Raw genomic sequence first — 10670 nt, 5'->3', positions numbered from 1 at the left:
ACTTCTCATTCTTTTCCCAGTTGAGTTTTCCATGCACGCACCTGGATTAGACATCTAGTAAACAGTGCTTCGAGTGCTCACCGCTGTCACGCTTTACTACACACATACAAATACACGCGCACGCACGCAGCGCAAGTCGTTAGCTAGGCACGTGAACCGTCGTGTGTTCGTGTCAGGCAGTCAGCTTCGCAGCAGCGGCGGCGTTCCGGTTCCCCGCAGCGGCGGCGTTGAAGACGGTCGGTTCGGCGAGCAGGATGCAGGGCGGCGACGGGAGATTACACCCTGCCAGTGCACGGCACGCACTGCTCGCGTTCAGTCTGCTGTTCACCGTACTGTGCAGCGTAGCATTGGGTCAGACCGGCGATGATCGCAGAACTGCTGATACGTCATCGTCTTCAGTCGAGAACAAGAGCCTACTCCGGGCGAAGACGGCGTACTGCGACACGCTGCTCAACACGATACGCATGGCGCTATGCCCGGGCTCTCTACCCCAGTCACTGGGGAGCTCGGGGTTGCGGCAACTCAGCACGCAGGATCTGTTGCTGCTGGCGTCGCTGCACAAGACGTCCGGTGTCCTGGACGCCACCATGGCCGAGATCGTCAAGCGCATCGGCATGCAGCCCGTGTCGACGACAGAGCTCCTGTGCTCACTGCTATCGACCACGTCTGTGCCTCCCGTGGAGTACACCTTGCTGATTGGCCAGCTGGGACGGCTGCTGCAGACGGTGACGAGTATTACGAACACGAGCGAGTGCGCCCGCCGGCAGCCCATCAGCACGCTACTGGACTGCCTGGGTCTGGAACTCGGCAAGCCGCGCAGTACTGGTGCGCCGCCGTCACCATCACCGTCGCCGTCAACAACAATCGACAATGCCGTCTGCCTGAACGTGGAGTGTCCGGCGAGCATGAAGAGGACGCGGCGTGTGCGCCACATCGACCCGGGCGTGAGGAACCTCTCGCTGCAGCTGCAGACCGCCGTGGTGCACCTGCTGCCGGGCTGCTTGAGCGCCGAAACCATTGCGACACACCGCGACGAGCTGCTCCTCAGCATCCTGCCCTGCGGGCGCAGCTGCGACGTGAGCCAGCCGGGCGCGTTCACGTCAGAAGAGGAGCGCCGCTCTCGCATCGTCATCCAGGTGTTCTGCTGGTTGTCCCTGGTGTTCGCATCTTTTGCGCTCATCTCTTTCTTCGTCAACCACAAGTCGCTGAACAAGTACCCGACGCGCATCATCGTCTACATCAACGCGCTGTTCTTCCTCAGCAACATTGTGGCGCTGGTGCAGGTGACGGGCGACAAATGGCGACGCTACGGCTGCAACGAGGACGGCACAATTCGCACCGGCGAACCGCGGTCTATTGACGACGGCAGCACACCCGAGGGCAGGTTGTGCGCCACCCTGTTTTCCTTCTGTTACTTCCTGCTGCTGTCCGCGCTGCTGTGGTGGCTGTGCCTGACGCACGCCTGGTACATCACGTTCCGCTCGTTCGACGACCAGACCCTGAAGGAGCGCTTCCGCTTCTACGAGATCATGTACCACGTATTCGTGTGGCCCACGACCCTCGCCATGACGACGGGAATGCTTGGCTGGGGCAAGATTGGCGGCGTCCCTCTCTACGGGATGTGCTTCACGTACGAGCTGGAGCCGTGGCTCTACTTCATGACACTGCCGGTGCTGGTGGTCGGCGTGCTCGGCCTGCCCTATTTGGTCATGGGTACGCGCATGGTGATGACGTTCAAGAGCAACATTCGGCGCATGGCGCGCCACAACTCCATCCAGAGCATGGAGCGTAAGCGGCGTAACAGCGCCGGCCTGCGCGCCTTCCTGGCCCGCACCACGCTGATCATCATCGTCAGCTTTCTGCACCTTCTCATCCAGGCGGCCATCGCCGTCTATCGCCTGGTGAACGACAAGCAGTGGCGCGAGCAGGGCGAGGCCTACTTCCTGTGCACGCAGACGCGCTGCACGGCCGACGCGAGCGCGTGCGACGGCCTGAAGCCGAACCCGAACCTGGCGCTGTTCATTCTAATCACGGTGCTGATCAACATGGAGGGCATCGTGCTCACCTGGTGGGCGTTCAACCAGAAGTCGCCGCAGGAGTGGAAGGTGCGCGCCAGCAACAGCAGCATGAAGCTGTTTAAGCGCATCAGCTCGACGCGGCTGAGCACGATCGACTTGAGCGCGGCGCGTCGCTCAGTCAGTGGCGTCGACCCGGTGGTGAGCAGGGCCACCATCCTGCTGCGCAAGGACTCGCGCAGGGACGACGACCAGCGGCACGACGTCAAGGAGCTGACGCGGCAGAACACGCGGCAGAACAGCAGCGTGCGGCGCAAGGGCAGCACAGCGAGCTCGCAAAGCAGCGGCGACGGCAGCGGCAGCCGCTACATCCGCAACCCGTGCTCAACCAACGAGCCGTCCGCCACCATGCTCAAGACGGTGGTGGAGATGGCGCCGATCCTGTCGGCCACCAACACCTGCGACTCGCCGACGCCCCTGACTCCCAGCCCGCCGGTGTCGATGAGAAGCGCTCGCAGCATGACCTGGTCCAGCCGGCAAACGGCGACGTCAGGCCACCACAGCGAGAGCGAGGACATCTCCCGTGGCTCCACGACCACGCTTCACTCGTCGTCGAAAGAGAGTGCCGACTGCAGGCTGCCAGTACCGTCAACACTCAAGATCTATCCGAAGGGACGTTCGAGCTCTGCTACGGCGTTCACGGGGCACAGCCTGGCACAGTTTGCGGCGTCGACTCGGAGCGTGGCCTGCTTGTCGCCACCCGAAGGACTCGAACTCACTAGCAGCAGTCATAATAGTGAGCATGCCCTCTGCTCCGACTGAGCTCTCTAGCCGCAAGCCCGCTCCGTCACGGTATAGCAACTGCGAGGACGGCAAACGAGTGCCCGCACTAGCGGATAAGCAGCGTGGTTAACGAAGCGCACCGGCACTAAGTGGCGGTAGCATCGCGACGATCTGCCAATCTCCAGGTGCAGCCAACAAGTCCGGTCATCATCATGCGGGTGCCGAAGATTCAGTCCGAGACCCCACCACCTTGTCGTCAGTCGGTTTAGTCTCACGTCGGAGACGTTCACGCCTAGTTAGCAGATTGCTGAACTCAGCTAGCCAGTCTCAGTAGGAATCGGTCGCTCTAGTCCAGTTCGGACTCTGTTGCGAACCAGTCCACTGTTGTTGAAATCAACCCGGAACGAACGCGTCAGCTGCTGAACAGTGCGTATGTGTAGAAGTGATATGCTTGACACGCTGGATACACTTTAAAATTTATCTTGTCTTTGCTGGGCTGAACACTTCTGCACCAAGACCGGTAGCAATTATTCTCTTTTTCTGTGCTCTTCTGCTTCCAAACAAACCTAGAATCTATTCACAAGCCATCTATCTGTGCTTGTGTCTCCCCCCCCCCCCCCCCCCCCCCCGTGGGTGAAGATCTAGTTTCTCAGCTCCCCTCTGGAATATTTTCATCTTCAAACTTCATACCCTCGCTTAAACTATTTTCAAGGAACTGATTAATTTATTGAACAATTTCTATTTCTTTAGGTCCTTAGGGTCTTTAGCGGTGTGCCATGTGTGTGTGTGTATGTGTGTGTGTGTATGTGTGTGTGTGTGTATGTGTGTGTGTGTATGTGCGTGTGTGTGTGTGTGTGTGTGTGTTTTTGTCGGTGTCTGTGCCACTGCATGTGGGCGTATGTGTGAGGTTTAGTGGGTGCGTGGACATGTGTAAGTGTGTTTGCTTCTGTATACATATGTGTGTGTGTGTGTGTGTGTGTGTGTGTGTGTGTGTGTGTGTGTGTGTGTGTGTGTGTGTGTGTGTGTGTGTGTGTGTGTGTGTGTGTGTGTGTGTGTGTGTGTGTGTGTGTAATGGCGCAGTGCGTATTCCGCTCAACCAGTACCGCGATCGGCTCAGCGTGACACTTCTGTGCTCTGCGATGTTTGCCAGCGTACTTTCGCCCACCAGAAATACAAGAATCGCCACAAGTGCCTGGCCGAGAGGAGGAAGCCCATATCTGAGCAGTCCGGCAGCCGACTATGTAATGCGTGCGGGAGATGATTCTTGAGTGCTGGCGGGCTAGCTTCGCATAAGCGTCTCTCCAACTCGGCTGCTGAAGTGGCGTCGGTCTCGGCTGTGGCATCGGCAGACTCGGTCCGGAAACAGCGGGTTGCCCTGCCCTGCTGCAGAGCGCATTGTCTCGGCTGCGGTCGCTGCTGCAAGTCATCCCGTGGTTTCGACCTGCATAGCTGTGCTAATTTCCTGTCCAGGAAGTAGAGCGGCGTTTCTGGGTCCAATGCTGAACTCAGTGCTGTCGACCCCTGCACAGGGCACACGTGACCATTTGATGGCAGTGTTACCAAGGACCAAGGTGTGTGTGTGTGTGTGTGTGTGTGTGTGTGTGTGTGTGTGTGTGTGTGTGTGTGTGTGTGTGTGTGTGTGTGTGTGTGTACCTTATTTCCCCGATTATAAGTCGCACTCGAGTATAAGTCGCAACCCCATTTTCAGGTTTGAGCGATGTTGGAATCCAATACACCACACCACCACATTGCCCTCTTGGCCGATCCAAACTCTGCACTCACATCACCATTACCACAGCGAGGACAATTCTTCTCAACAATATTGAGTTCGGGCAACATTGTTGCGATATATTCACTTCAGTAGCAAGTCATGCTCGACTGTAAGTCGCACCGCACCCCCTTTTTTACCCTAGGATTTTAGTGTAAAAGGTGCGACATAATCGGGGAAATGCGGTATGTGTGTGTGCGTGTGTGTGTGTGTGTGTGTTTGTGTGTGTGTGTGTGTGTGTGTGTGCGTGTGTGTGTGTGTGTGTGTGTGCGTATGTGTGTGTGTGCGTATGTGTGTGTGTGTGTGTGCGTGTGTGTGTGCGTGTGTGTGTGTGTGTGCGTATGTGTGTGTGTGTGCGTATGTGTGTGTGTGTGTGTGTGTGTGTGCATGTGTGTGTGCATGTGTGTGCGTGCGTATGTGTGCGTATGTGTGCGTGCGTATGTGTGTATGTGTGAATGTACACGTATCACTATGTATGCGCATACTCGTACGTGATCGTGTATGTGTACAGATATGTAATGTGTGCAGTTGGCCCAGACAGATCCTGCCGGCAATTTGTTCGGCAAAATAACGAAGAATTTTTTTTAAAGCGGAAAATGCCAGCAAAATAGGAGGAAACTTATGATATCGAGATGTCGGGTATAATCGATGCCTGATACTTGGATTTCTTTGTTTCTTAGTAATTCTTACCCGTTCAGCATGATACACTGCCCATGATGAGATCATGTGACCGAAGTGTCTCTGGGATACACTGGGGATCGACATGATTTTGGAAGAACCCAGGGCCACACGTGTGTGAACACCCGTGTTGAGAAACCGACGCTGCGATTTTGTGCAACGTTGTACAGGAAATGGATAAAATACACGTTTTTCCGGAGCAAAATGGAGCATAATATCGGGTTCCTAGGGCCAGGCTCGGAAAAATATCGAACATCTCGCAGCAACATTCGAGGCGAGCGAAGCAGAATCTGTCTGGGCCTAATGTGCTGCTAGCAGTAGCGGCAGCAGATTGGATAATTTTTTTTAACGGGGGTGGGGTGGGGTGTGAGAGTGAGGAGTTTCGTGCTGCCTTCTCGATACATACGTATGTACACTGTATATCATGTGCACATTCACATGTCTGAAGGTTTGTGGTTTTTCAATAAAAAATAAATAATAAAAAATAAAAAAAGTTTCATGTACTGCTGTCAATATGTGCAATAACAGTTACTATAGCTTATGGGGGCGATTTTAGAGAACAAAGTGCAGAGCCAGGAAAACAATGTAGACTATAAAGACAAGAATTCGTCAATGTCCACACAGAGTACGACCAGCGGTCAGCTGACGCCCGGACAGCGCCAAGAAAGGTAAATGGAGCAGAACAGCTAAAACAAATCAAGCGCTGGACAGAGACAAGGACGGTGTGCCGGTGTGACATGAAATGTCCCGCTATTATCTGCAGAGGTGATTTCTTCCCTCGTCGATTTCTTTCCTGCTTTTATACCTCAATATTTAGGTATTTGTTTCCCTTCTTCCCATGCTTCATCTTCCACTCTCCTCTCCCCATTTCCCCATTTTTCTTGCGATATTTATGTGGGAGACTTCCGTGATAAGCATCCATTTGCTTTTGGAGAATCCTTTTAAATAAATACAATACAATACATTGTTGCCACAGCAACTGCGAAAGGGTTTGCGATGATGATGATGATGATGATGATGATGATGATGATGATGATGAACACTGTCCGTACAGCTAGCTGTGTGGGGACATTGTCAAATTATGTAGCGTAATTAGGCAATGGGAGTGACTGATCCTTTGAAATAATTTAATTTGAAGTTCTCCCAATCCCTTAAAATTACGTAACGGTTATAAAAGGAGAAGGGCAAAATATTACGAGTTATAACCATCATTACATTGGCTCACCAGCCGACTTCAATTAGCCAATGCTTTGTAATTTTACGGATATCCTTTTCACGATACCTGCGTGGAAATCTGTCTCAAAGTCCAAGACACGTCGCCATTACTGCACCGGTTAGATGCTGCCTGTAATCAGGGAGTAGTAGAATACCGGTATTTTACTACTCCCGGCAATTTTAGTATTCTCCCTACTGCAGACAAAGGTAACACAGTCGGTTTGGAGATAAAAAATGAAATTGTTGAGCTGGTAGAAATGCGTAGATGTGCTTTTCTTCGGATTTTGGTGCCTATTTCCTGGAACGTTCCATCGTATCACTATTCATTATTCAGAAAGTTTGCTCGCATCATATGCCCCATGCTTGCCGAAGTGACGCCATGGTTACGCCTGTCCGTAACTGGTCGTCTTGCTCTCCCGTCCCAGCTTCTTTCTCCTTTGCGTGTACGCCAAACTTGGCGTCGGCGTGGCCGACAATATCTCCCACGTAACGGTGGTCGGCTGATTCAGCTGCCGGTTGCCACCTGTTTGTGTGCATACAAAACATATACACACAAACACACAAATGCGTGCATGCGCACACACATACACATACACACACAGACACACACACCAGTACACACCGTACACACCGTACACACACACACACACACACATGCACACATATACACACACATCCACACAAACACACACACACACACACACACATACACACATACACTTACACATTGGCCAGGTCATCACCGTACCAACTTCAGTGTCGGCCATCAACACATGTTTTCTGCTGAGGAGGTTATTGTGTACCCGCCATATCACACAAACTGTATGAAAGACTATGGTATAGCCGCACCAATCCAAAACTGCTTTCGGCAGTCCTGTTGTGTGCAATTGGTGACTAAAGAATAGTTGCCATCATGTGGTTGTTGTCCAGAGCTGGTATTCTCGGTAACACAATATTTTCGGTGGAACGTTCATTACGGTAGTTTCGGTGCAGAAACCACGCACATACATTTTAGATTACACCTAAAAGGCATCGGAGTATGCACTGTATGTACATGAGAAATGCTGGTCGCCTGATTCTACATTACATCTTTACAACAAAAAAACGGCAAGTCCCTGACCCTGGTACAGTCAACTTCGCTTATAACGACACTCGGCGGGGCATCAGAAAGTTGTCCTTATTCGCGAAGTGTCGTTATACCCGAAGTCTCATTATATGTATTGCAGTTGGATGGGACTTTTTTCCCGGCATGGAAATTCTGTCGTTGTTGTGAATTGTCGTTACATCCGCAGTCGTTATTAGCGAAGTTGACTGTACATGTGTGGCCTAAAATTGCATGTACTGTATTCTCCATTGGACATACCTTGTGTCACAGCTGATGCGTGCGAAGTGCGTCTGATTGGCCGTTGACATGTGAACGGTTCTGAGTGGCACAAACGGTATGTCCAGGACGATAGGGCACATGTGACCAGGCAATATAAACATGACATGCACGTACACACACACACACACACACACACACACACACAAACACAATCACACACAATCACACAAACGCACGCACGCACACACCATAGCACCGGCACGTGTACATGGTGTGCATAAACCCTTGCCACCTTGACGCATATCTTTTGCTTCATATTTCTCCCAGGATAACGCATCTGGTGCAAGACCGAGATTCCCCATTCTGTGGATGTAGAGAACATTCCATCACAAGATGGAGGCCTGAGAAGGCAGAAGCCCATTGTGCCATGACATAATTTGTTCAGCAAACACCCCACACAGCCACTTGGGTATGGTCGTGTGTAGGGTGTTGAACAGTGCATTGCTGATTCCAGCGTACTCACATTTCATTACTCATACATTCCATATTTGGCAATGCGCAATGGGGCAATGGGCTTATTGTTAAAATGCACACCTGAGCGTGAAGATGAGCGCGTCTCCAGCCCGGAAGTCGGATGTCTTCCACTGTCCGCCAAAGGCAAGAATCTCCTTCGGGTCTTCGGTGAACCAGCCAGTGCCTGTGCGGCCGCACACAACATTGACAACAAAAGAGACAGAACATGTGCGAACAGCCTTTGGGGAATCCTTGAATATATAAATACAAATACAAATACAAATGTTGAATGGTTTCTGCTGCGATGACAGCTACACAACATAGCCATACCACCATGGCTCAGCGATTCAAGAGCATCACTGGCCTCGAGCGAAGGTCCCTGGTTCAAGTTCTGGTGATGACAGTCTATTATTAGCCTGGACTACAAATGTCTGAAAGTGCATAGACTCCTCTGTAGCCATCCACTATACCCAAGCATCTTCACAACACTCCAAACGGTCTCTGGGCTACACCATTCACTGAAAATGAAAAGAATTTTTTTTACAATCATTCGAATTTTCGGACAAGGTCCATCTTCAGGAAGATGTGCCTTGTGGAAAAATTCGAATGATCACCTCTTCTTCTCTTTTGTGATTGGTGTAGCCCAAAGACCATTTGGACAGTGTTGTGAAGATGCTTGGGTATAGGGGACTACAATGCCATATATTAACGAGGGACGGGCGTAATGTGCACACACACACACACACACACACGCGCACGCGCTCGCGCGCACGCCGTGACCGTACCTTGCAGCTTGCCCAGCTCGACGTCGAAGTTCCCGTACGTCTCCTGAAATGTTGCGAATCTGCATTTCAGAATCACACGACAACGCAGCTAGCCAGTCATACACGGAGGGTGGCGTACAGCCTGAGTGTGACATCATCGTGTACAGTACCACATGTCCAGGCGACCACTCTGATAAGGTGACCACCTGTCCCAGAGGACCACCAGAACCAGGACAAACGGATGTCATTTTGTGACGGGAATGGTCTTAGAGACTGCTTCCCCATTCCCGTTGGCCTTCCAATCACATAATGACTTACACTCTTTCTGCAGGCTCTGTATGGTGATCCCCGAATTACTTATTATTATTCATGCGTAATGGACAACTATTTCTCTACACACATCCTTATTCTACCTCCCACACCGTACTCTGAACACAGCAGGGAGTCGAATATGACTCCCTGCATTTATTCTGAAATATGAAGCTGGCCACGACGAGGGTTTCCCCTCAGTTCTTGGTTAGTCCAGAAGGAGTGAGTTCGATGTGTTGTGTCGACTGGAGCTGCTAGTAAATTAGTATGCTTACTGTTACACATTTCCAGTCAAATGACCCCGGATACGGAGACCACCGGTACACGGGTATCACATTTGTAAGGTCCTTTCAGCGGTTGTCCAAGACAGGTTTCACTGTAATCGTACACAACCCCGAGTTGGATAGTGTAAAGTGAGACACCATGTCTGCATCGTGTGCACATAACCATGTCTGCATCGTGTGCACATAACCATGTCTGCATCGTGTGCACATAACCATGTCTGCATCGTGTGCACATAACCATGTCTGCATCGTGTGCACATAACCATGTCTGCATCGTGTGCACATAACCATGTCTGCATCGTGTGCACATAACCATGTCTGCATCGTGTGCACATAACCATGTCTGCATCGTGTGCACATAACCATGTCTGCATCGTGTGCACATAACCATGTCTGAAGTACTGTAAACCGACCAATGTTTGCGTCAATAATTTTTGGCGCGATCTCTCGGAACCACCAAGTTTACATTGCCAAATGTTCACGGAGCGCCATGGTCACACATATACACCCACTGTTGAAGTTTGATTTGACGATGGTTAGTATTTGCGTTACCCTCTTCTCGCAAAATTAGCCAACATTATTATACGACGCAAACATTAGGCTGCTGACCGTACGTACTGTTCGAATTTAAAAGTGCGCTAGTCGCCGAGAGTGAGTGATTTAATATGAAAGATAAATACATTAAAACCTGTAAGGCGACGGCTAAAAGAACCTTACGACCCTTACAAATGTGGTCCCCATGTTCAGGTGGTCTTCTTCTCCAGGGTCATTTGACTGGAAATAACACCCCTTGATCATGGTTGTGGTGATCCTCATGGACAAGTGGTTGCCTCATTAGACTGGTCACCTCATTAGACTGGTCGCCTCATTAGACTGGTCGCCTCATTAGACTGGTCGTCTCATTAGACTGGTCGCCTCATTAGACTGGTCACCTCATTAGACTGGTCGCCTCATTAGACTGGTCGCCTCATTAGACTGGTCGCCTCATTAGACTGGTCACCTCATTAGACTGGTCGT

General features: G+C 51.3%; 2 protein-coding genes across 2 annotated transcripts in view; one reads left to right on the top strand and one right to left on the bottom strand.

Annotated features, from left to right (window-relative positions):
- Positions 1-254: 254 nt before the first annotated feature.
- Positions 255-3419, top strand: LOC135821660 (uncharacterized). Its single transcript, XM_065334658.1, has one exon. The coding sequence runs from the start codon at positions 255-257 to the stop codon at positions 2835-2837; it is 2583 nt and encodes an 860-aa protein (XP_065190730.1). The 3' UTR covers positions 2838-3419.
- A 2268-nt stretch (positions 3420-5687) lies between these two features.
- LOC135821108 (uncharacterized) overlaps positions 5688-10670 on the bottom strand; it is a 9583-nt gene continuing 4600 nt past the window's right edge. The window contains exons 6-9 of the mRNA XM_065334172.1: positions 9082-9140; positions 8378-8480; positions 7823-7882; positions 5688-6982 (exon numbers count right to left, since the gene is read on the bottom strand). Of these exons, the coding sequence (XP_065190244.1) occupies positions 6808-6982; positions 7823-7882; positions 8378-8480; positions 9082-9140 (397 nt within the window). The 3' untranslated portion in view covers positions 5688-6807. The remainder of the gene's footprint in view (positions 6983-7822; positions 7883-8377; positions 8481-9081; positions 9141-10670) is intronic.

Source organism: Sycon ciliatum, chromosome 7 (genome assembly GCF_964019385.1).
Source record: "Sycon ciliatum chromosome 7, ocSycCili1.1, whole genome shotgun sequence".
NCBI classification, from domain to species: Eukaryota; Metazoa; Porifera; class Calcarea; order Leucosolenida; family Sycettidae; genus Sycon; species Sycon ciliatum.
Note: the sequence above shows the minus strand (reverse complement) of the source record. Positions and strands in the feature narration are given on the sequence as shown.